This window comes from Pipistrellus kuhlii, unplaced genomic scaffold (assembly GCF_014108245.1).
Source record: "Pipistrellus kuhlii isolate mPipKuh1 unplaced genomic scaffold, mPipKuh1.p scaffold_m20_p_66, whole genome shotgun sequence".
Lineage (NCBI taxonomy): Eukaryota > Metazoa > Chordata > Mammalia > Chiroptera > Vespertilionidae > Pipistrellus > Pipistrellus kuhlii.
The window spans coordinates 205,785-232,652 of NW_023425569.1; the positions used below are offsets into that span (position 1 = coordinate 205,785).

General features: G+C 43.2%; 1 protein-coding gene across 1 annotated transcript in view; it reads right to left on the reverse strand.

Annotated features, from left to right (window-relative positions):
- The window catches only part of UGGT1 (UDP-glucose glycoprotein glucosyltransferase 1), a 152,944-nt gene that overhangs the window by 124,912 nt on the left and 1,164 nt on the right, over positions 1-26,868 (reverse strand). The window contains 3 exon segments of the mRNA XM_036420289.1: positions 8,225-8,355; positions 12,214-12,296; positions 21,729-21,864. Coding sequence (XP_036276182.1) covers positions 8,225-8,355; positions 12,214-12,296; positions 21,729-21,864 — 350 coding nt within the window.

Sequence of the window (26,868 nt, forward strand, 5' to 3'; positions counted from 1 at the left end):
ATGTGCACTGACCAACAGAGGGCAGATGCTCAATGCAGGAGCGGCCATGATGCGCACTGGCCATTTACATAGAAACAGCACTGCGGACCTAGTGCCCACAAAGAAACACTCAGCTTCCCCCAATGGGACATCGGGCCCGCCACCACCATGGAAGGGCAGCCCACCAAACCACAGCCAACACTGCCGAGACCCCAGGGCACAAATACAGCCCACAGCCCAGCCCCGCAATGGTGGCTGTGGGCACCAGTAATGATGTCACATAGCAACGCCCGGCTTCCTCTCCCTAGCGACTAGCCTCCTTGCAGTTTCTCCAGCCCAGGAACTCAACTTGCTTTATAACCAGGTGCAAACATTTTACATGTTAACCAAATGTCTGTGAAGCGTTTTCCATGCCTCATCTCATTTGATCCTCACAGAAGACTCACTGGAATCCTATTTTCATTAGCCAGAAATGGAGATTTAGAAAGCTTGGAAACTTCATCCAACTGAAAAGAAGAAATGGTGGACCTTGAAAATGACTCAGGTTTCCTACTATACAAACTATAGTCAAACACTGCTGCAGTTAAATATTTATCCTTTGTTCTCCCTGCGTGATCTACAATAATAATCTGCTTTGTGTTGATATTTACTGCTGTGTTTCTGACAATTACCTGAAAGAGACGTTGGGATGCTTCACTGGGCTGGAAAAGTTTAGCTACATCAGAAAGCAGGTCTAAGTTCTAGGCCAATCCCTGGGGACCCAGACCCAAGCAGAGGGAGACGGGGCTGTGAGGTGGAGTCCTGGGAAAGCGGAGAAAAGCGGAGCCCCTGGAGTCACGCACATTGCGCGCAGAAGACAGACTGTTGACTACCCCAGCGGGAAGGAGAAAAAAAGCTCCAGACTGGAGGAACGCGACGAGGAGCAGGAGCCCCTGCCGGACACCTGCCAGCCGGGCACCAGCAAGGAGCTGGGCGACGGGGCCCCCGGGGGGGGCGGGGGGGGAGTGCCCCTGAGCCTTCGACCGCTGAGTGCGAGGCCGGGGGCTGCTTCCTGGGTGGTGCCGACCCCGGCAACAGGCTGAAGCAGTGCAGGGGCCCGCGGAGAACAAAGGGGTGCCACAGGCCAACCTGCTGAGCTTCCAGGACAAGGAGAAAGAAACCAAAGAAGTTCTCAATGTGAAGAAATCAAGTGAGAGCAAAAGATAGTAAAATTACTTAAGAAAGAAGATCTTGAAAAATCAAAGACTAAGTCAGAACTCAACTCAGCAGCCAACATTGCAACATAAATGAGGTTTTCTTTTAAAAAAAAAAAAAAAAGGACAGAATGTTGGAACGGCCAGGCCTAGAGTGGCCAGGCACAAGGCAGTGGCAGCCGGGCCTGGAGCAGCAACAGCCAGACCCCAGAGCATCAGCAGCCAGATCCAGAGCAGCAACAGCCAGGCCTGGAGCAGCCAGGCCTGAGGCGGAGGCGGCCAAGCCCAGGGTGGCCAGTCCAGGAACACCCAGACCAGGAGTGGCCAGACCCGGAGAAGCCGGGCCCAGAGCAGCCGGGTCAGGAGCAGCCAGGCCTAGAACAGCAGTGGCAGAGCCGGGAGCATCCAGGCCAGGAGCTGCCAGGCTCGGAGCGTCCGGGTCGGGTGCAGCCAGGCCCGGAGCAGCGGCTACCAGGCTGGGAGCGGCCAGGCCCGGAGCTGCCGGGCCCAAAGCAGCCGGGTCGGGTGTGGCCAGGCCCGAAGCAGCAGCTGCCAGGCTGGGAGCAGCCAGGCCCGGTGTGGCCAGGCACGGAGCAGCGGCTGCCAGGCTGGGAGCGGCTAGGCCCGGAGCTGCTGGGCCCAAAGCAGCCGGGTCGGGTGCGGCCAGGCCCGGAGCAGTGGCTGCGAGGCTGGGAGCGGCCAGGCCCAGAGCGGCCGGACCCAGAGCAACCCGGTCGGGTGTGACCAGGCCCGGAGCAGCAACAGCCAAGCCCAGAGCAACCAGGTCGGGAGCGGCAGTGGCCAGACCCGGAGCAGCTGGTTGTGGAACGGACCATAGCAACATAGGCCAGGCCCGGAGCAGCCAGGCCTGGAATAGCTCACTCCTCACCTGCCTCCCGCCCCAAGGCTGCCTCTCAGACATGGCTGGAAACTTTTGCGGGAACTTGAGGGTCTGCTGAATCAAGTGATGAAGGCTTAGATCTGGATGTGCTGAGTTAGTATAGCGTTGGGATGTTGATCTGTGAGTGCCTTGTGCGGGGCCTGGATGAGGTTGGTTGACCTATTTGGAAATGTCTTTTGTGTGAAGTGTATCATTGGGCATGTGGAGGTATTATTGATATGAAAAAATGCTAAGTAACTGATTTACTATCGGAAAAGGGATTTACTATAAGGGAAAGGGAGGGAGGAAGAGACTGAACATAAACTGTGCACCTATGGATGAGGACAATGGGGGAGGGGAGGGGGCAGAGGGTGGGGTGGGAGCCTGGTGGAGGGGGGAAGAAATGAGGAACCTTTGTAACAATATGAACAATAAAGATTGATTTAAAAAAAAAAAAAAGAATAAAGAAATAAAGCAGGTCTAATGAAGCAAGTTTATTCTAGATCTATAAAAAGCTAAGTTGAGCCGAAGCCGGTTTGGCTCAGTGGTAAAGCGTCGGTCTGCGGACTGAAAGGTCCCAGGTTCAATTCCGGTCAAGGGCATGTACCTTGGTTGCGGGCACATCCCCAGTAGGGGGTGTGCAAGAGGCAGCTGGTCGATGTTTCTCTCTCATCGACGTTTCTGGCTCTCTATCTCTCTCCCTTCCTCTCTGTGAAAAATCAATAAAATATTTAAAAAAAAAAAAAAAGCTAAGTTGACTCGCGCATGTGAGATGCATATAAAGCTCTCGCTGGTGCCAATCGTATGAGTATGTTTCCATCTGTCATTGTCAGTTGTGAATTTGGTTTATAAAGAAAGGGCAAATAGTGATATTAAAATATTTCTTCTAAATAATTGCCTTTCAATGTGCAAATTCATGCACCTGGCGACTAGTATTCAAAATTATCAACTCATGGCCAATTTATTTCATTTACCTTTCTAGGACACATCACTGAGTCATTACAACATAAATTCTAAATAACATTTCATGTCATTTGTAATGTTTTAGTATGTCGCAATAAGAGGTTTTTACAATGACATAATACCACTATCATTAAAAAGGAATAAAATTCTGGCCCTAGCTGGTTTGGCTCAGTGGATAGAGCATCAATCTCAAAGGGTCCCAGGTTCAATTCTAGTCACAGGCACATGCCCAGGTCAATCCCCAGTAGGGGATATACAGGAGGCAGTCAATCAATGATTCTCTCTCATCACTGCTGTTCTATTTCTCTCTCTCCCTCTCTCTTCCTCTCTGAAATAAAAATATATATATATACACCACATGACCTCACTCATTTGTGGGTAATAAAGAGCATTATAAACTGATGAACCAAAAGATAGATATAGAGACAGTATATCAACAAGTAGACTGTCAAATTACAGCGGGGAGGGGAGGAAGATCTGGGGGAGATAATAGATCAACCGAAGGACTTTTATACATGCATATAAGTACAACCAATGGACACAAAACTCTGGGGAGGGAGGGGATGTGTGGGAGGGAGGGAGGGGGGCAAAAAAAATCAATAAAATATATTAAAAAAATAATAATAAAAAAATAAAATAAAAATATATATATATATTTTTAAAAGTAATAAAATTCTGCACAACAGGCAACTGACAGCATAATTTTTTAATTTTCCAAAGTTCCCCACAAAAACAAAGCAACTAGATAACAAAAAGCAAAAAGCCAATGGACACATTTATGAAGAAAATAGGTAGAAAGAAATCCCCATGATACAAAACCCAAGCAAGACCCACCTTATCAGGAGGCCACAGAAAAGGACACAGAGAACAAGAAACGAGAGATTTAGATGACCCTGAGAACAAGAGAGCCCACAGCAGCCAAGAGATTTCACTGGGAAGTCGTGGCCAATGGGTGTTTGATCTCGTATCAGGGGAACCCAAGGGGCTCCTGGTAAAGTTTAAAGGGCTTAGGGCAGTTAAGCCACTCTGAACTCTCAAACTCACAAGTAGGACTCCCTTTAGTGCCCCACTCTAAGGAAAAACTGCTGAGGGCAAAAGAAAATTGGTGTTGGACAGAAAGATAGAGGCAATGAAAGAGAAAGTCCAAATAAAAGCACAGGTGAGGATCTAAGTCAAAAAATTTCAGAAAGCAAGCCACTATTTTTTAAACCACCCTTATTTTTTAACATTTAGATAAAATCAACAGAAAAGGGAGCCGTGTCAATTTCTAAAACTAAAACTAATTTCACATCAAAGCCTCAATATCAAGTCCCATACAAAGCTACTGTAAGAAAAGGGGTGGAGGGATAACAGAAATACAAACTTCTCTTTTTTTTACAGAAACATGTTTTAGTTTTTAATGAACTTGTAAATCAATAAGCTCCCATTTCAAAATAAAAATAAAATTCCAGAATACATAAATGTTTAGTGTTTGCATTTACCTAAGCAGCATACATACATTTTCAGTTTTAAGATGTTAACTAAATTTCTGTGAGAAAAAAAAAAAATGCTTATAATTTGTTGATTTCAGAGGGGGGGAGGAGAGGAAAGAGGGAAGAAGTGAGAAGAGAAGGGAGAGGTAGGTAGGGAGGGAGGGAGGAAGGCAAGGAGGGAGGGGAAGAAAATGGGAAAGACAAAAAGAAAGCCACCAGTTTGGCTGAGTGGATAGAGCAACGACCTGCGGACCGAAGGGTCTCAGGTTTGATTCTGGTCAAGAGCACATGCCTGGGTTGCGGAATTGATGTGCAGGAGGCAGCCAATCAATGATTCTCTCTCATCATTGTTTCTATCTCTCTCTCCCTCTCCCTTCCTCTCTGAAATCAATGAAAATATATTTTTTTTTAAAAAGAGAGAAAAATATTGATTTGTTGTTCCACTTATTTATGCATTCACTGGTTGACTTGTGTATGTGCCCTGACCCAGGTGAGCAGGCAGTCTCTCATGTGCTCAAACACAGAATCTTTGGTTGCTACCAAATAAGCTGCCTTGCAAACAAGAAGCCACCACTTTTTAAAAAAAGTATTTTTAATTTTTAGAGGCAGAGGAAGAGGGAGAGACAGAAACATCAATGAAGAGAGAGAATCATTAATCGGCTGCCTCATGCACACACCCAACCACGGACAGGGCCCGCAACCGGGCATATGCCCCTGACCAGAATCGAACCCAGGACCCTTCAGTCTGCAGGACAATGCTCTATCCCAGTGTTTCCCAACCTTCTCTCATGATGAGAATCACCTGGTGGAGTTGTTAAAACACAGATTCCTGAATCCCAACTAAGAAGTGCTAAACTAGAATTTTTGAGAACATATAGGTAAAATTGCATACCTAACTTAGTGCTCTGTATATAAAATCTGTCTTAGAGCACTAGTTAAGTATACAATTTTACCTATATGTTCCCAAAACTTCTAGTTTAGCACTTCTTAGTTGGGATTCAGGAATCTGTGTTTTAACAACTCCACCAGGTGATTCTCATCATGAGAGAAGGTTGGGAAACACTGAGCTAGTGTACAGAAGAACTAAAACTTGTACGTTTGGGGAGAAACAAATGCTGCTCGGATCACAACACAGCTCTTCTGTTCCTCAATTCATGCTCAGAAACCTGTGGGGGTGGGCCTGCTGACCCCGCCCACCTGAAGCTGCCTGATGGCTGCTTTCTGCTTTAACACTGTCCAGTCCAATGTGCAGGCCTACTGGTGATCCAGGGTCTGGGAAATGGCTGCCTCAGATACCTTAACCCAGGGCATCCTCAAATGCTGCTCCAACAATAGTGTAAGCATGGCAAATTCTGCAGGAAATCCCTACATTAGGGGTGTCGAACTCAATCAGAGAAGGGGCCAAAATCTAAAATCCAGCCTAAATCGCGGGCCGAATGGTTTACTGAACAGTCATAAACTGTCATTGTGATGGAAACGCAGCGGAGTGCAGTGATGACAGCGCGGTGCGGGCCACATTGCAAGGCCTGGCAGGACGGATTTGGCCCGCGGGCCTTGTGTTTGACACATGTGCCCTACATAGAACTGCTTTTCACATATATATATTTCTTAAACATCTTTGCTGCGACCTATAGTCCTTGCAATGGCAAACTGGTTCCATTAAGATACATCAAAACAGATCCTATTGGTTCCCTGTCATCTCAGCAACTCTGTTCAATACAAAGATGTGCATCGATGCTGGCATTATCGGCAGGGCCAGTAAGATATTTATCTTCAACATGGTATGTGTTGCCTCATCCTGTTGACTCTGTACTTTTGGCCTCTAGTTTAAAAATAAATGTTGACTCACGCATGTATGATATATATAATATTCTCGCTGGTGCCAATCACACGTGTTTCGATCTGTCACTGTCAATCGTGAATTTGGTTGTTTTTGTTGACATTAGTCAAGCACTCTGAAAATGTTTTTACTCTTCTTTTTTTAAAAAATATATTTTATTGATGTTTTTACAGACAGGAAGGGAGAGAGATAGTCAAAAACATCGATGAGAGAGAGTCATCCATCAGCTGCCTCCTGCACACCCCCCACTGGGGATGTGCCTACAACCAAAACACATGCCCTTGACCGGAATCAAACCTGGGACCCTTCAGTCCGCAGGCTGACACTCTATCCACTGAGCCAAACCAGTTTTGGCAATGTTTTTACTCTTAATGTGATATACAGAGATATTAAAATGAGTTTAATCAATTTGTCAGTCATTGTTTTATCAATGTTGTTTTTATACCATGTTTTTTATTTTGTTTTATGTTTTTGTTGTTTTTATGTAATGTTTTTGTTGTTATATTGTTTATTTATTAAGCAATTTATATATATTTTCATATACATTTTACTAATTTCCTTTCATCTCTGACACTTCTATTATAGAGAAAGAACAAATAGTGATATTAAAACATTTCTACTAATTAATTTCATTTCAATGTGCATGAATCCATGAACCAGGCCACTAGTCAATAATAAAAATATATTTTTAGAAAAATCCAACAAGATCTGCAAATTGCATTAAGTTGACACATTTTCAGTCTCTTTTGAAGTGCCTCCTTCCCAGTTCCCCTTTCCTTTTAACTTATTTGTTGAAGTTATCAAATCATGTTACTCTAAGGCAGTGGTTCTCAACCTTTCTAATGACATGACCCTTTAATACAGTTCCTCATGCTGTGGTGACCCCCAACCATGAAATTATTTTCGTTGCTACTTCATAACTGTAATTTTGCTACTATTAGTGAATTATAATGTAAATATCTGTATTCTCCAATGGTTTTAGGCTATACAGCAGCAGTTCTTAGCCTGTGGGTCGCAACCTACAGGTTGAGAACCACTAGCAGGGTCACCTAAGACCATCAAAAAACACAGAGGTTTATATTACGATTCGTTAACAGTAGCAAAATTACAGTTATGAAGTAGCTACAAAAATAATTCCATGGTTGTAGGTCACCACAACATGAGGAACTGTATTAAAGGGCCGTGGCATTAGAAAGGTTGAGAACCACTGCTCCCAAATGCTGGATTTTGCTGATTGTACCCCTGCTATACTGCCTCACATTTCCCATGTCTCTATTTCCTGTGAACTGCTTTGAGATCTACAGGCTGTGATCAGAGTGAGGGTCCATTGGTTTAGCAAGACTATACCTTCTGCCTTGGCCAGTGTTCTCAAAGGTTAGAGCATCAGCCCACACACTGAAGGGTCTCAGGATCAATTCCTGACAAAGGGCATGTACCTGGGTTGTGGGTTCGCTCCCGAACCCTGGTTGGTCGGGGATTATGAAGGAGGCAATCAGTAGATGTGTCTCTTTCACATCAATGTTTCTCTCTTTCTCTTCCTCCTCTCTCCCTTCCTTTCACTCTCTGAAAAAGCAATGAAAAAAATATCCTATGTGAGGATTAAAAAAACAAAAACAAAGACTACCTCCTAGGCTATATTGTATTGTACAAATGAAGTCTCATAGTCTCTTTTTTGTATATATATTCTTTTTAAATTTCTTAAATGAAAATAAGAAATTATATTACTTATATTATGTGTTTTGAAGGTTTTAACAACTTTGCTTATTTACAAACAAATCATAAATCCTAGAAAATTTTAAGCAGAAAAGTTACAGCCCCTCAATGCAACTGCAATATATCTGATTATCATGCTATACAACCCTTAACAAACACTGTTACATGAAAGCACTGCACTCACCTGCTGGAAGGCTTGAATTGTAGCAGAGTAGGAATGGAGAGACAGAGAAAATTTCAGCAAATTCTGCTGCAGAGGTGACAAAAACGGAAATGCAGCTCCCAATACTGCACGATAATAGGAGGAATCAGTGCCTGCGAAGAAAAATATGAAGCAAAATAGTCCCATGACTGGAGATATCCCAGTAAGATAGCTTGTAAGGTATAGAGCTCTGTGACACTCAGGCCTGGGAAAGCAACATTTCACCACTATACTGTCTGGAACTACTGTCAGATGCTCCGAATTCCCTGGAGTACACAAGTGGACTTTTCCTCCCTTCTACCTTTTGTCCAGTCTTCCTTCTACATGGGACTGCTAGTTAAGTACTCCAAGACACCCCCAATACCACCCATGCTTCATTGGACCAAGTACATCTTTTCTTTGCTCTCATATTTCTTTGCTTACCTCTTTCATTCACATTATTACTAAATTACTTATTCACTACCTACTCCTCCCCATATAGTCTGAGTCCCCATAGGCAGAAACTATGACTTATTTGTCTTTGTATCCCTAGTGCCTACTACATGCTATCTACTCGAATAACCCAACACTCCTCAGCCAGGTGATGAGGAAGTGCAAGGTATTAAATGATGCTGATAAAACTATAGTTTGGGATAAAGCATTTAAACAAACAATTGGAACAAATTAGGAAGAAAAAAGGACATGAACCAATATGAAAAAACCCCAAGGATATGTTGCTAAATGAAAAGTGCAACAAATAAAACAATATATACCATAAGCTATCATTTTTCACTCTAAGAAAGAATGAGAAATAAGAATAGATATGTTTTTGTTGCAAAAAAAAAAAAAATTTAAAGGCTAACCAAATTAAATGGTTATAAAAAATGGGAGAGCCCTAACCAGTTTGGCTCAGTGGATAGGGCGTTGGCCTGCAGACTCAAGGGTCCCAGGTTCGATTCCGTTCAAGGGCATGTACTACCTTGGTTGTGGGCGAAACCCCAGTACGGGGTGTGCAGGAAGCAGTGTTTCTCTCTCAATAATGTTTCTAACTCTCTCCCCCTCTTCCTTCCTCTCTGTAAAAAATTAATGAAATACATTTTTTAAAATATGGGAGAGAAACAAAAAGAGGGAGGCAACAAGATTTTTCTCTGTAAGTATAACCTTTCATATAGCTTTTCTTTAGAAAATATTAACATTTTAAAAAGCAAAATATAAACGGACAGTCTGAATTAGCATCTAAGTATTATAGAAAAAGAGATCACAAAGGAATATCGCAAAGTTGTGTCAGAATGTTGATGAATATCTTTGGGTGGTAGACTACAGATAATAGTTCAAATAAAATGTTTAACATACTTTCACAATCACTTTCAAGAATTCATACTCACATCATTCTAATCAAGAACACTACCACTTATAATGAAGACATGTCATTTATATGTCACAGTTCAAATTCATTATAAGCCCACTTTATTGTTTCATAAAATTATAAACTAAATGTAAAATGATTTTTCTGATAACTCAAACAATTCTAGTTGACTCTGAATTACATAACTAAAACTTACAGGTGCTTGTTCAAAATTGTTCTGTGTTTATACCAAAAGAAAACTCAGACAGAACTTTTTAAATACATATTGTATGAATAAAAATCTATGTTAAAATTAGCCGGGACCGGTTTGGCTCAATGGATAGAGCGTCGGCTTGGGGACTGCAGGGTCCCGGGTTCAATTCCGGTCAAGGGCATGTACCTTGGTTGCGGGCATATCCCCGGTAGGGGGTCTACAAGAGGCAGCTGATCGATGACTCTCTCATCGATGTTTCCAACTCTCTATCTCGCTCCCTTCCTCTCTGTATAAAATCAATAAAATATTTTTTTTTAATTAATTTAGTTTACTTTTAGCAGCGGTAGCAGTCACAAAATTTTTAGATATTTTCTCTTCAAATGCGCCTGTCAATTTAATACCAAGGTTTTAGCTACTCATATATCTTTATTCATTTTTATACTCTATATAGCTTATATTCAATTAGAAAATGTATATAAAAGCACATCATAATCTGTAAACAAAGGAGAAAATTTACATTGTAATTTAATTGATACCTGACACTCAATCTGTGAGTGGCTGGCAGACATAATAGAAAACATTTTTGGTGGCACTAACTTAATAACAAACTTGCTCTGACCAGTGTTGTGAAGAGGTGAGAGCATCAGTCCACACACTGAAGGGTCTAGGGTTCAATTCCCAGTCAAGGGCACGAACCTGGGTTGCAGATTGGATCCCAAGCCCAGGTCGGGGCACATGTGGAAGGCAACCAATTGATGTGTCCCTCTCATACTGCTGTTTCTCTCACTGTGTCCTCCTCCCTCTCCTCCACTCTAACAATTAATGGAAAAAGTATCCTCACATGAGGATTAACCAATAAATAAATAAATAAACAGGTTAGACTTAACAGATAATAGATCACTTATATAATTGGTTTATTTTTTTTTAATGAATCAATTCTGATGGGTATTAACTTAATACTAAATGACTTTGACTTCCACAAAATAGTCACACATTCTACCTATAAAAGAGTATCATGCAAATTAACCATCACTCCACTCAAGTCACGCCCACCAACCATGCCCACCAGCCAATCAGAGCAAGTATGAAAGTTAACCCAACCAAGATGGCTGTAGCCACAGGGAACAGTTGAGAGGCTTGCATTTCCAAGGCTATAGAGGAAGCCAAGCTTTCCACATACCCTGGCCAGCCTAGGCCTCCACTCAAGGATACAAAGTTTCAATTATAGAAGATAAATCCCAAGAAAAATGGCGGCAGCCAAGGAGCTGGAGAGAGCAGGGTAGGGTTACCCCAGCAATGGAGGAAGCAAAGCTTTCCACCTGCTCTGGCTGGCCTAGGCCTCCACTCCACCATACAAAGTTTCAATGATAGAAGATACATGAACCTACACAGAAATGGCAAAAGCAGGAGTGAGCAGGGGGCTTGGCTCCGCTAGAGGCTACAAAGTTTCAATTGTAGAAGGTGAATAAATTCCAGATACCAGGGCCTCCGCTTAGGTCATGGGGGAGGGGAGGTGTGGCCAGCCGGCAAACCACCACAGGCCCCTCGCCCAGGCCACCCCACACCCTAAGGGAACCCCCACCCAGATCGGGGACACCCTTCAGGGCAAACCAACTGGCCCCCACCCATGCACCAGGCTTTTATCCTATTTGACTATCACTCCAACACACAAGATGGCTGCCCCCATGTGGTCAAAGATGTTACCCCTATGTGGACACAAGATGGCCACCACAAGATGGCCAGCAGGGGAGGGCAGTTGGGAGGCACCAGGCCTGCAAGGGAGGGCAGTTAAGAGTGACCAGGTCTGCAAAGGAGGGCAGTTGGAGGAGATCAACCCTGTAGGGGAGGGCAGTTAGGGGTGGCCAGGCCAGCAGAGGAGGGAAGTTGAGGGCAAAGAGGCTGGCAGGGGAGCAGTTAGGCATCAATCAGGCTGGCAGGGGAGTGGTTATGGTTAGGGGGTGATGTGGCTGGCAGGCAGAAGCGGTTAGGGGCAATTAGGAAGTCAGGCAGGCGAGCAGTTGGGAGCCAGCAGTCCTGGATTGTGAGAGGGATATCCGGCTGTCCGTTTAGACCACTGGGATTGGGTCTAAACGGAGAGTTGAACATCCCTCGAGGGGTCCCAGATTGGAAAGCGTGCAGGCTGGGCTGAGGGACACGCCCCACCCTGTGCACAACTTTTGTGATCTGAGCCTCTAGTTTTTAATAAAACAACACAAAAAAAGAGGGTGAAAGTCAAAGATAGTGCTTAAAGCCAAAGTTATAAACTTCAAAAATTATTATTAGTCTGTGTTGGCTCTGCTGGCTGCCATCATAACTCTAGTGATTAAGTTAAAATGGAATCCTATTCACTGCCGTGCCACATATACTCTGAAAGAGCATTTTCCCGATATTTTCCCAGACAACAAAGTCAAAGCAGCATTGGCTTCAATTTACCGTGATGATCTGACGATCCAATACTTTGACTGGCTTCTACAAAATTCCAAAACTTCTCTTGACTGTCTTCTGCTAAAAATTCACTGGGAGAAAAATATAAAATAACTTTAAAACAAAAATCTTCAAATATAAGCTCTATCACTAAAGAAAGGAAATTAAGTTTTTATGAGTTTCCAAATATTCAGTTTATCTTTTAATTTACAATACATCCTACTAATAAAAGAGTAATATGCAAATTAACCACTACCCCGCTACATCCACCAACCACGACCATCAGCCAATCAGAATGAATATGCAAATCAACCCCAGCCAAGATGGCTGCCACCACAAAGAGCAGGAGGGAGGCTTGGAGGAAGCCAAGCTTTCCACCTGCCCTGGCTGACCTAGGTGTCCACTTCAGGCTACAAAGTTTCAATTAAAGAAGATACATAAATCCCATCAGAACTGGCTGCTGCCGCAGAGCAAGCAGAAGACTTGGCTCTGCTCCAGGATACAAAGTTTCAATTGTAGAAGGTAAATAAATTCCAAATACCAGGGCCTCCACTTGGGTTGCTACTGGGGGGGGGGAGGTGTTGGCCGGCCTCAAACCACCACAGGCCCCTCGCTCAGGCAGCCCCACGCCCCAAGGGAACCCCCACCCCGATCCTGGACACCCTTCAGGGCAAACCAGCTGGCCCCCACCCATGCACCAGGCTTCTATCCTATCTAATAAAACAGTAATATGCAGATTAACCATCACTACAACACACAAGCTGGCTGACCCCATGTGGTTAAAGATGGCTGCTGCCATGTGGATACAAGATGACCAGCAGGGGAGGGCAGTTGGGAGGGACCCAGCCGACAAGGGAGGGCAGTTGTGGACAATCAGGCAAGCAGGGGAGTGCAGTTAGGGGTGACAAGGCCAGCAGAGGAGGGAAGTTGGGGGCAAAGAGGCTGGCAGGGGGGCAGTTAGACATCAATCAGGCTGGCAGGGCAGTGGTTAGGGGATGACTAAGATTTCATACCAACCGGACAGTGGTTTACAGTCTAAGAAGGCAGACAGTAAAACAGATAGATTATGACATGCAGATGAACACTAAATTCCTAAATTAAAGCTTCACTCACAAATAAGTGAGCAGAAGGGGGAAGGAATACACTGATCAAATGTATGATGAGCCAAAACCGCTGTGGCTCAGTGGATAGAGCGTTGGCCTGCGGACTGAAAGGTCCAGGGTTCGATTCTGGTCAAGGACAAGTACCTTGGTTGCGGGCACATCCCCAGTAGGGGGTGTCCAAGAGGCAACTGATCAATGATTCTCCCTCATCAATGTTTCTAACTCTCTATCCCTCTCTCGTCCTCTCTGTAAGAAAATCAATAAAATATATATATTTTTTTAAATGTATGATGAGCCGAAACCGGTTTGGCTCAGTGGTAGAGCGTCAGTCTGCGGACTGAAAGGTCCCAGGTTCGATTCTGGTCAAGGACATGTACATTGGTTGCGGGCACATCCCCGATAGGGGGTGTGCAAGAGGCAGCTGGTCGATGTTTCTCTCTCATCGACGTTTCTAGCTCTCTATCTCTCTCCCTTCCTCTCTTCAAAAAATCAATAAAATATCAATATATATATTTTTTTAATGTATGATGAGAACAAGGATTCAGGGAAGCTAAGGTCCTTCTATAAAGGCTTATTGTAAGTAAATATATGCTTTTCAGATAATGACAGGAAAACTTCTTAAACTATACATTCTTTTTCATCCCATTGCATAAATAGCTCTTACAGCATCTAAATTTGTCTTAAGAAAAATAATTACTAGATCCACTCACTGATCTAGCTCAGGAAAGATAAGAACACAAGATACTTTTCAAAGGCATGCTGCCATTTGTTTACAGTATACTTGTTTGCTTTTTGTTTTAAATCGTTTATTAGCCTCTTATGCCTATCCCACTGAGTAAAAAAAAAAAAAAAATCTATAGTTTTACAGATGAAATTATATGCTGTTTGGGATTTGCTTTAAAACATTCCAGCGGGGGAGATCCAAGATGGCTGTGCCCAGGTGAACACCTAGCCGCAGCTGCACACAACAATTTCAATAAAATACAACTAAAATATAAAACGGACATTGCCCAGAACTACAGGAAGGTTGACTGACTGAAAATTCTACAGCGAGAAGCAAGGAGAAAACCAGGAGGAGGCTCGGAGGAGCTGGAAAAGCCCAAGGTACGGAGACGCGGCGAGTGGAGAGGACGGAGCCAGAGAGGAGGGAGAGGCTGAGTGCCTGGCGGGCGTTCCCTAGCAGAAAGGAGATAAAACTCCGACTGTGCTGGGCCCCCGACTGCTCTGAACCCCAGTTCTGGGCCAGACCCCAGGGACTCAGGCTCAGCCATAGGAAGCCGGGCTGTAAGGCGGAACCCCGGGGAAGTGGCTAAAGGAGGTCCCGGCAGCACGCACACTGTGCACAGAGAAGGGACGGTCGGCTGTGCCATGGGATTGCCCTGACGGGAAGGAGACCAGGGCTCCAGACTGCTCTGAACGCCACCTCCAACTCCACTTCCAACTGAACTGAACCCCAATACCGGGCTCATTGGGGGAGAGCATAGACTGTTTGGCAGCAGGCGTAAATCGAGGGCACCTTTCCCTCAGAGGCGCCGGCAGCAAGCACTGAAGGACCCGCATAGGGCGGGGCTGACGGAAGCCAAAGCTGCAGGCTCCACCCTGAAACCCCATCCCATCTGTAACTGCGAAATGCGACAAAGAAATATACTACAAACGAAAGAAATGGAGGACAAAAAGCGACTGGATATAGAGTTCAAATCTACGCTTATAAGGTTTTTCAAGAATTTCCTAGAAAAGATGGATAAGGCCTATGAGGATATGAAAAGAGATCAACTAGAATTAATAAGGAGTCATAAGAAATGATAAAGAATCAACAAGAAATGATAAGGGATCAACAAGAAATAAAAAATACATTCTCTGAAATAAAAAATATTATACAGAGTCCTAAAAACAGAATGGAAGATCACAAGAATCAAGTCAAAGATTTGGAACATAAAGAAGCAGAAGACACTCCTCCACAGAAGCTAGAAGGCAAGAGAATCCAGAAAATTGAAGATAATGTAAGAAACCTCTGGGACAACTTCAAGCGAACCAACATCACAATTATGGGGGTCCCAGAAGATGAGAGAGAGCAAGATATGGAAAACATACTGAAAGAAATAGTGACAGAAAACTTCCCCCACCTGGTGAAAGAATTAGACTTACAAGTCCAGGAAACGCACAGAACTCCAAACAAAAGGAATCCAAAGAGGACCACACCGAGACACATCATTATTAAAATTCCAAGAGCAAAAGACAAAGAGAGAATATTAAAAGAAGCAAGAGCAAAGAAGGTAGTAACCTATAAAGGAGCACCTATACGATTGTCAGCTGACTTCTCAACAGAAACCATGCAGGCCAGAAGGGAATGGCAAGAAATATTCAAGGTGATGAATAGCAACAACCTACAGCCAAAAATAATCTACCCAGCAAAGCTATCACTCAGAATCGAAGGTCAGATAAAGAGCTTCACTAATAAAAAAAAGCTAAAGGAGTTCATCACTGCCAAACCAGAATTGTATGAATTGCTGAAGGGGGTTCTTTCAGAAGAGAAAGTAAACAAAGATATAAATTATGAACAACAAATATGTAACTATCAACAAGTGAATCTAAAAACCAAGAAAATTAAAAAAATCTGATGAACAATATTGACTGTTGAATATAATAGAATCAGAGGTATGGAAGGGGAGTGAACTGACGATTCTTGGGGAAAAGGGGAGAGGGGGACGTGGGAAGAGACTGAACATAAACTGTGCACCTATGGATGAGGACAATGGGGAGAGGGGAAAGGGCAAAGGGTGGGGTGGGAACCTGGTGGAGGAGAGCAATGGTGGGGGGGAGGGGGGGAAAGGAACATTTGTAATAATATGAACAATAAAAACTTATTAAAAAAAAAAACAAAACATTCCAGCGGGCTCAGTGGTTGAGTGTCAACCTAGCAACCAAGAGGCCTTGGTTCGATTCCTGGTCAGAGCACATGGCTATGGGCTTCATCCCCAGTGGGGAGGTGAAGGAGGGTGTGCAGGAGGCAGCCCATCGATGATGTTTCTCTCTTATCGATGTTTCTATCTCTCTGTCCCTCTTCTTTTCTCTCTAAAAATCAACAGAAACATAAAAAACGAAACAAAGAAACATTTCAGCAGGGGAAGGGAGGAGAATGTGCTAGTAACGGTTACTGGACTTAAATTGATAACTGTAAAAACCTGGTAAGTAGAGGAAGGGCAATTATATCATTCTCTCCGATTATAAACATTTTTGGAATGCCAATAAAAAGGTTTTAATATTTGGCAAAAGAAAACATAACTAGGAAAAAAAAAAACCACAAATGTCTAGCTGAAACCGGTTTGGTTCAGTGGATAGAGCGTCGGCTTGTGGACTGAAAGATCCCAGGTTCGATTACGGTCAAGGGCATGTACCTTGGTTTCGGGCACATCCCCAGTAGGGGGTGTGCAAGAGGCAGCTGATCAATGATTCTCTCTCACCAATGTTTCTAACTCTCTATCCCCTCTCTTCCTCTCTGTAAAAAATCAATAAAATATATTTTTAAAAAACCAAATGTCTACCAATCAGCATAAGTCTGCTAGTAAACTTGTGTGTTTTTTTTTTCGATTTCTGAAGTTACTGTGGGAGATCAGAGTAGGTCTTTCTTTAATACAGAACGAGAAAGGAAGGGAAGTGAGTATTTAAGTGGCTCTACTGCGTGACAGACACTAAGCTCAGCATATTCATCCATGTCTCCAAATCCTCACAGCAACCCTACAATTCAGTAGACTTGCTTCAAGGCACAGAGTTAGCAAATGGAAAATCTGGAATGTGAGTTCCAATATTCTTGATTTATATCTTTATCATGCTATATTCTTGAGCCATTATAATATTTAGCAGTCAAAAAATAATAAGTTTTCATTTTTAATATACTTCATTTACATATTTCTGCAACTATATTTAATTAAGTCAAACATATCCAGTGTTTGACTTCAATTAAATATACCACTATAACACTTCATGGATAACTACAAAGCATCAGGCCCAATCTTAAAATACAGCTGGGAATAGTTTTTGTCCCTACGGCCAAATATAGGGAGCATTGATGTGTGGAAGAGTCTGGACCATCCCTCTGGACCACACCCACCATCAGTGCTGCCAGGACCAGCGCAGAGCCTGCGTCAGCTAGCTCTGGAGTGCACATGGAGTGGCTTCAAATAAGACAGCTCATTTCTGAGTTGCATACATGTCCCACTACTCTAGCAAACTGTCTGCAAATAGCTAAAAAGAGGGCTCAAAACAGTGAAACAAGTGGCAAATGGCCAGGATACCCTGTAAAGGTGTCTGTGCTGGGTAAGCTGGTGAAGTACCAAAAGTACACGTCAAAGAAACTGGAAAAAAAGTAATCAATTAAGACTGACAAATTTAACATACTTTCTCAAAAGTCCATAGGGATATGCCAAAAGTATCTTCTAAGACTATGTACACTGGGGAAAATAGGAAACTAATCAGTGTGATAGTAATGGAATGTAATTCAGGAAAGAATGGTAAGCAGAATATCATAAAACATGTTACAGTTAATAACACAAATGCACTTAAGAGAGTGATAGTAAATCTCAATAGCCTAGACTTACATCAGACAAATCATCAAAAATAAGGTTAGCGGAGACTCCGCCCCATCCAAGAGGAGCCCAGAAGCCCTCCCAGAGGCTGGCTTTCTTGTTCACCACGAACAGGACTTTCCTAAGGAGGGACTAACGGGAATCCAAAGCTAGTCTGCGCCTATACCAAAGAGGGGTGCGCCTGCAACCAATCTTGTGGGACTCACCAGAATAGGACTTTCCTAAGGCGGGACTGACAGGGAACCAAAGTTTGTCTGCACCACCCCGAGACTCTGCCCCATCCAAGCGGAGTACAGAAGTCCTCCTAGCTGAGACACTGCTGATCCTTCACAGCCAATTGGCTTGGAGATCAACGCTTCCCAGTGATACCAACAACAAGCAAGGCTTAACAAGACTGCACATACAGCCCACAAAGGGCTACACCAAGACTGTCCACCTCAGGTAACTGGGAAGGCTGTGCTACTGGGCTCTACCAGAACACCTAGCACACAAAACTATTCCATCAAATCAGGGAAGCAGCTCAAATGCAGAGAAGAGGCAGGACACAAAGGAAGGAAATGGCGGAAAGTAAAAGAATGGACATTGAGTTCAAAACTACAAGTTAGAAGGTTTTTCAAGAATTTCCTAAAAAAGGCCGAAAAAATAAACGAAACCTATGAAGATATGAAAAAAGATCAACCAGAAATAAAGAAAACATTGTCTGAAATAAAAAATATTACGCAGAGTCCTAAAAACAGACTGGAAGACCACAGAAATCAAGACAAATTTTGGAACACAAAGAGCCAAAGGACACTCCTCTACAGAAGCAAGAAGATAAGAAAATCCAGAAAGTTGAAGATAGTGTAAGAAACCTCTGGGACAATTTCAAGCGAACCAACATCAGAATTATGGGAGGCCCAGAAGATGAGAAAGAGCAAGATACCGAAAGCATAATGAAAGAAATAGTGACAGAAAACTTCCCCCACCTGGTGAAAGAAATAGATTTCCAAGTCCAGGAAGCGCACAGAACCCCAAACAAAAGAAATCCAAAGAGGACCACACCAAGATACATCATAATTAAAATTTAATTATTCATTCATAATTAAATTTCTAGCACTATCAAGACCACGCAAAAGACAAAGAGAGAATATTTAAAAGCAGCAAGAGAAAAGCAGGTAATTACCTATAAAGGAGCACCCATACGATTGTCAGCTGATTTCTCAACAGAAACCATGTAGGCCAGATGGGGAATGGCAAGAAATATTCAAGGTGATGAATAGCAAGAACCTACAACCAAAAATACTCTACCCAGCAAAATTATCACTCAGAATTGAAGGCCAGATAAAGAGCTTCACAAATAAAAAAAAGCTAAATGAGCCGAAACCGGTTTGGCTCAGTGAATAGAGCGTCGGCCTGCGGACTGAAAGGTCCCAGGTTCGATTCCAGTTAAGGGCATGTACCTTGGTTGTGGGCACATCCCCAGTGGGGGGGGTGCAAGAGACAGCTGATCGATGTCTCTCTCTCATCAATATTTCTCTCTATCCTTCTCTCTTCTTCTCTGTAAAAAATCAATAAAATATATTAAAAAAAAAAAAAAAAAAAAGCTAAATGAGTTCATCACCGCCAAACCAGAATTATATGAATTGCTGAAGGGGGCTATTTAGGAAGAGGAAGAAGATAAAGATAAAAATTATAAACAACAAATATGTAACTATCAACAAGTGAAACTAAAAACGAAGGAATTAAAAAATCTGATGAACAGCCGAAGCCAGTTCGGCTCAGTGGTAGAGCAGCAGTCTGCAGACTGAAAGGTCCCAGGTTCGATTACGGTCAAGGGCATGTACATTGGTTGCGGGCACATCCCTGGTAGGGGGTGTACAAGAGGCAGCTGGTCGATGTTTCCCTCTCATCGACGTTTCTAGCTCTCTATCTTTCTCCCTTCCTCTGTAAAAAATCAATAAAATATATTAATAAAAAATCTGATGAACAATATTAACTGGTGAATATAATAGAACCAGAGGAATGAAAGGAGAATGAACTGACAATTTGTGGGGAAATGAGGAGTGGGGGGTGTGGGAAGAGATTGAACAAAAACTGTGCACCTATGGATAAGGACAATGGGGGGTAGGGAAAGGGCAGAGGGAAGGGTGGGAACCTGGTGGATGGGAGCAATTGAGGGGATGGCGGGAAGAACATTTGAAAAAATAAATAAAAATAAGGTTAGCAAAAGCAAGAAAAAGGTGAGTTAGGAGTCCTGTCGCAGGTAGGTTAGGATTTCAAAAGATCTCAGTCACTTCACTTAAACAAGTGCCCTAAATCTAATCAAGTTCTTGTATTTGAGGAGCTCACCCCCTCTATCAGGCTAGTTACTGCAACATCACTATGACTCAGATGCAGTGCTTTTCTTGTTTGCCTTTTCCATTTTATTGATGAGAAAAGCAGGCGCAGTAGAGATGGAAGCAAGTCTGCTAAGCAGCAAGTTAGGGGCTTCTAAGCAAGTCAAGACCACGCCCAAGCATCCTACTTGCCCCTTATCAATGCCAAACTCGGCTTTTCCTTAGAAGATGCCATATTCACATACATAACCAACAGGACAAAGCTTTCATTCCCATTTTTCTAGTGGTTAAGGGGGAAGTGTTAGAAGATGAAATCCTAAGTTGAAGATCGCAAAGACAGACCACAAAGTCAACTGAAGTAACTCAACAGTTCAAATTTCTAGCACTATCAATTTCCAAGATGCCTGCCATTCAACCCACCTAACGTACGCTTTAGGAAGATTCTATGCAAGTCCTAGCTAAGAGTGTATGTGGTAAGAAGGGAAGAGAGAGTTGTACTTAACGGAACATACATTTCTAGCACTATCAATTTCCAAGATGCCTGCCATTCAACCCACCTAATTTCACACACAATAAGTTTCCATCTGTAAACATTAAAAAAAAAAAAAAAAGTCTAAAAGAAGGGTATTTGGTTATATAGAAGTAATATATGCTATATATAATGTATATAAGTTACATATAAGTAATAAGTACACTTGGAATATAAAATTTTCTAAGAAATCATTGACTATTGTATTTTGTTGATTTTAAGGCACTAGCGATTTTAAGACATATTATTGCTTTATGAAACTCCAAAAATGAGAGGTGCTGCCAATTCTAATTGTAAGAGAACTTTCTGATTTGATTAGAATCATCCTGATGGGTCAGTGCTCATATGTCGAACAAGCACATTTTCGAACAGACAGAACCTGGCCATCTCCTCTGCTTCCGGCACTATCTTATTTTGTCTTCTCCCAAAGCAGGTCCTCCTTTCCCCATATCCTGCCAAGCTCACTTCTCTTCCTTTTAAATCACATGTGTCAAACACAAGGCCCTCGGGCCAAATCCGTCCCGCCAGGCCTTGCAATGTGGCCCGCACCGCACTGTCATCACTGCACTCCGCTGCGTTTCCATCACAATGACAGTTTATGACTGTTCAGTAAACCATTCGGCCCACGATTTAGGCTGGATTTTAGATTTTGGCCCCTTCTCTGATTGAGTTCGACACCCCTATTTTAAATAAATAAGTAGAAAATGTTCTGTTAAGTACAACTCTCTCTTCCCTTCTTACCACATACACTCTTCCTGAAGATAGCATAATAATCTAACCAATTCAACCTACTTGTCTAAAGAAGTCTCTCCATGAATCCATATAGTCCTATCCTACTAATAGGCAGATTCTGTGTTCTAACAGCACAGCGCACACGGAAAGAGGCCTTCATAAATGCATGTGATAACCTCACTTCTTAAAAAGCTCCTGAAAATTCACTAGTAGAAAGTCTGTACTTTGCTCAAACATATGAAAGGGAAAAATGTTCTCTTACCTGGTTTCTAACAACAATGGAGCAGAAAGCCATTTTGTCGTCAGAGAGGTTGTAATGGCTTTTGAATCGGCCTTTACTAAGGAAAACAGCCACAGTCCAGTGAATACAATCAAAAGTCCCATTTTACAGCAAACCCCTAAAAAGGAAAACAAAAGTTTAGCTACAAGGAACTGTTTAAACCTCAATCTTAATACTAAGAGACACAAAATACCATGAATATTAAAGAAATAGAAATGCTTCCTAAATATAATGGCCCTACTATGTACATTAAGCATGACAAACTCCTGAGGCGTGCGGTGTGGCCCGCTGGCTGTGAGTTTGACATGCTTGATGTACATAGTTCAACAGATATTTGCTGAGTGACAGACACAACATGACTACCCACCATAAACTGCTTCCAGCTAAAAGTTTAAATTTCAGACTATCCTTTGTGGTTATTGTAAGTCTCCTGAGTGTGTAAAGCCGCCGTGCAGATCTTCTCTGAGCTTGTCAGGTATAGCGTTTGGTGCCTTACAACTTCTAGCCTCCAAAACTGTCAGACAACAAACTGCTGTTGTTGTAAGCCACCCGGTTGTGGTGTTGTGCTATGGGAGTCCGAGGAAGCATATATGAGGGGTCTCGATGTAAAAACAAAGGTAGGTTCTGAAACGAGGAATGTAAGAACTCAACCACAAAATAAAGCAGCTGAGGTCACGGTAAATCAGCACAGCCATAAAATGCAGGCCTCCTGGACTCTCAGCAGCAGCCCCAGCGCACTGAGCCTCAGAGAAAGTCTCCAGCTTCAGACCCCTTTGATCTGAGTTTTCATAGCTAATCAGACTTCTGCCTGGGTTATCTAAGTCAACATCCAAGTGTCACCTGTCGCCTGAAGGGAATGTGAGTATGGGAAACACTAAGCCAAACTTGTGCTTCTGAGCATTAATATCTGGAAAGGCTGGTCCCAACTCCTCAAAACTGGCGGTAAAATCTATTGTTGGAGGCCCTAGCATGTTTTGCTCAGTGGATAGAGCTAGAACAGTGGTCGGCAAACTCATTAGTCAACAGAGCCAAATATCAATAGTACGACGATTAGAATTTTTTTGAGCCAAATTTTTTTTAATATATTTTATTGATTTTTATACAGAGAGGAAGGGAGAGAGATAGAGAGTTAGAAACATTGATGAGAGAGAGTCATCGATCAGCTGCCTCTTGCACACCCCCCACTGGGGATATGCCCACAACCAAGGTACATGCCCTTGACCAGAATCGAACCCGGGTCCCTTCAGTTCCCAAGTCGACGCTCTATCCATTGAGCCAAACCGGTTTCAGAGAGAGCCACATTTTCTAAACTTAAATTTCTTCTATCGCCACTTCTTCAAAACACTAGCCCCGGCCGTGGTGTTTTGTGGAAGAGCCACATTCAAGGGGCCAAAGAGCTGCATGTGGCTCGCGAGCCACAGTTTGCCGACCACTGAGCTAGAGCATCGGCCTGCGGACCAAAGGGTGGGTCTGCAGGTTCAATTTTGATCAAGGGCGAGGTCAAGGACACGGTAAACGGCAGGTATCCTGGTTGCAGGCTCTTCCCTGCTCGGCCCTGGCTACATGCAGGAGGCAACCAATCAACGTGTTTCTCTCACATCAATGTTTCTCTCTGTCTTTTCCTCTAAAAGATCAATGGGAAAGTATCCTCAGGTGAAGATTAAGAAAAAACAACAATAAAATCTACTGTTGGGGAAAGAAAGTCCATATTGCAGGCCACCAGCTAGTATCTTCCTTTTAGAAAAAAGTATTATCATTCTGTTCATATAACACACAACATCTCTAAAGGGCACAGGTCAAAAGCAAAATAAATTCTACCAAATAGAAAAGCTGCTTTTACGTGGGTTTTAAATACAGGCTCTGCCAGCTCCTTTGCAAACAAAAAATAGGAACATCCCATTTACAAGTAAGTATGTTTAAGCAATCAGTATTTTCAAAGACTAGGGCTAACCAAACTAGACTTTTGACAATGAAGGGCACTAGCAGTGTGGGGAGGGAGCTGCTGGGGGCTGGGTGAGGGTGCAGAGAGGATAATGTAGGACCCTTTCCTAATCTAGCAGAAGCTACCAGCATTCCCACAGAAGTGCAGAGAAGGACACAAACTTCCACAGCTTCAGACCACCCACTCTCTTAGGGTAGTAATAGACACCCTCCCCACAGGCCTGCCTGATAGAAAAAACAAGGTCATGGAAAAGAGAAAACATTTTAGATCAATTCCTGAGTTTGCTACTTACTAGCAGTTTAACCACAAGCATGTTACCTAATAACTTCTCTGGCCCTTAGTCTCCCAGTCTCTAAAATAGGAGTAACAGTATCTGCCACAGCGGGTCCCTGTGAAAATGAAAAGGCAGTATGAATATCACTGCAAAAGGTGCCCAATACTACACCACGCTGTCCTAATAAAACACATCAGCATGGAAAAACTAAAAACTGTCTTTAAATTACAGAATAACATGTCACCATTATTGCATGGCCTCAAATCTATGCCTTAAGCCAAAACCATTTTGGCTCAGTGGATAGAGCGTCGGCCTGTGGAATGAAGGGTCCCGGGTTCGATTTTGGACAGTGGCATGTACCTTGGTTGCGGGTATATCCCCAGTGGGGGGGGTGCAGGAGGCAGCTAATTGATGTTTCTAGCTTTCTATCCCTCCCCCTTCCTCTCTGTAAAAAAATCAATAAAATATATATTTAAAAATATATATGCCTTGCCAAAACCAGTTGGTTCAGTGGATAGAGCGTCAGCCTGTGGACTGAAGGGTCCCGGGTTCAATTCCAGTCAAGGGCACTTACCTTGGTTGCAGGCACATCCCCAATAGGGGTGTGCAGGAGGCAGCTGATCTAATGGTCCTCTCTCATCGATGTTTCTAACTCACTCTCCCTCTTCCCTCCTCTCTGTAAGAAATCAATAAAATATATTTAAACTACTGAGCCAATAGTATGCGATGGCCATATGCATGGCTTTTCCAGAAGGAGTCTAGATGGGTAATCCCACAAAGGCAGATGACCCAGGTGAGAATTTGGGGCTACAGGAACTGAAGATCAGCCCTCAGTAAGCAATCACTCTGGGTGGAGCCCGGCAGGTGCTTTGCAAACACTGCAGTTCCTTGAGTGGGAGCAGCCATGTCTACCTGTTCACCATAGCAACAGCCTGGCAAACAGGAGCTACGCCATGAGGATGCTGCATCCTGCTAGCACTCCTGCTTAAAACTAAAAAAATGGAAGCTCAGAGGCTGAGTAAGCCACAGCTTTGCATTGGCTGCTTTTAAAAGTTCTCTACCATGTTCTCTCTCCTGGTTCTCTGTTTCACAAGGGATAAGAATTCAAATTGTGCAGAGCCAGACTGAGCAAACAAGGGCAAGACAAGGATTTTCTGGGGACAGAGTCCTTGGGACACAGGAGGCTGAGAGAGGAAGAGTTTTAACTGAAACCAAGCATGTGGGTTTGAAGTTGGGACCAGAGCAAAACATCCCACTAGCCTAACAGATCCATACTTAGGCTGGGCTCCTCGAAGGTTGTCACATGCCTAGCTTACTGCTTGGAACACGGGAAAATATCAAAATAAAATAAATGCAGGCTTCATTATTAAGGGTTAAATGAAAGAAACTGGATGGAAGAGTTGCACCAAGAGCAAAGACAAAAATAATTTTGTTTTTTTTAATAAAAAAAAGAGCAACAGAAGGAGTTCTTGGTAAAAGATGAGAAAGGAGGAAAGTTACTCCTTCAAGAGCCTTCCAACTGTGGCCCCACTTCCTTGATTCCACAGAGAACGAGAGGAAGTGGTGGTCTATCAGCGGGTCTCGCGGACCACCGGTCGGTAACCGCTGGTCTAGAGAAGCAAAGGTAAGAACATCGCTGAAGTGGACTTTGTTTGAGGATGCCTTCATTTTACAAGATCCCTTACTACCCTGACCTCATTGGTCTTTAAATGTTGTTTATAAAGATGAATAGACTGAGAAATAATAGCTGTCAGAATCTGCAATGTGGCATGATAGATAATAAAACATTCTTTAAAAGTTCTAGGCCCAGCCCTGGCCGGCGGCTCACCCGGTGGGAGCATTATTCTGTACACCAGAGGCTGCAAGTTCACCCCATTTGGGGTGTTCAGGGGACAACTGATTTTCTCTCTCTCCCGGATTATCTCTCACCAATAGAAATACAGTCTCGGGTGAGGATTAAAAAGAAAAAAATTTAAAGTGCCAAAACCGGTTTGGCTCAATGGGAAGAACTGAAGGGACCCGGGTTCGATTCTGGTCAAGGCATGTATCTTGGTTGCGGGCACATCCCCAGTGGCAGGTGTGCAAGAGGCAGCTGATCGATGACTCGCTCTTATCGATGTTTCTAACTCTCTATCCCTCTCTCTTCCTCTCTGTGTAAAATCAATAAAATATATTTTTAAAAAAAAAAGTTCTAGGTCTGCCTTAGCTGATTTGGCTCAGTAGATAGAGCATTGGCCTGTGGATTAAGAGATCCCAGGTTCGATTCTAGTCAAGGGCACATGCCTGGGTTGTGGGCTCAATCCCCAGTAGGGGGCGCACATGAGGCAGCAGCTCAATGATTCTCATCATTGATGTTTCTCTCTCTCCCTCTCCCTTCCTCTCTGAAATAAATTTTAAAAACTAAAAAAAAAAGTTCTAGGTCCAAATGCATCATCTGTAAAATCTATTCTGTGGCCTGTTTTTCTCAGTTTTAATTAAAGACACTATCTCTGGATCTAAAATAAGATATCAGAAATATTGAATTTTATAATAAGGAAATGCTTTCCACTTTTTGGAAAACAAAAAAGGTATAAAATTCTGAGTCATCGCCAACTTTCTCTTCTATTCTTTTTTTTTATTATTATTATTGAGTTTTTTTACAGAGAGGAAGAGAGAGATAGAAAGCTAGAAAGATTGATAAGAGAGAAACATCGATCAGCTGCCTCTTGCACACTCCCTACTGGGGATGTGCCCGCAACCAAGGTACATGCCCTTGACGGGAATCGAATCTGGGACCCTTGAGTCTGCAGGCTGATGCTCTATCAACTGAGCTAAATAGGTTTGGGCTCTCTTCTCCTATTCTTAACCTGAAGATAGTACCCAATAAACTCTTAACAACTCACACCCTGCAAGTGCAGAGATGGCCA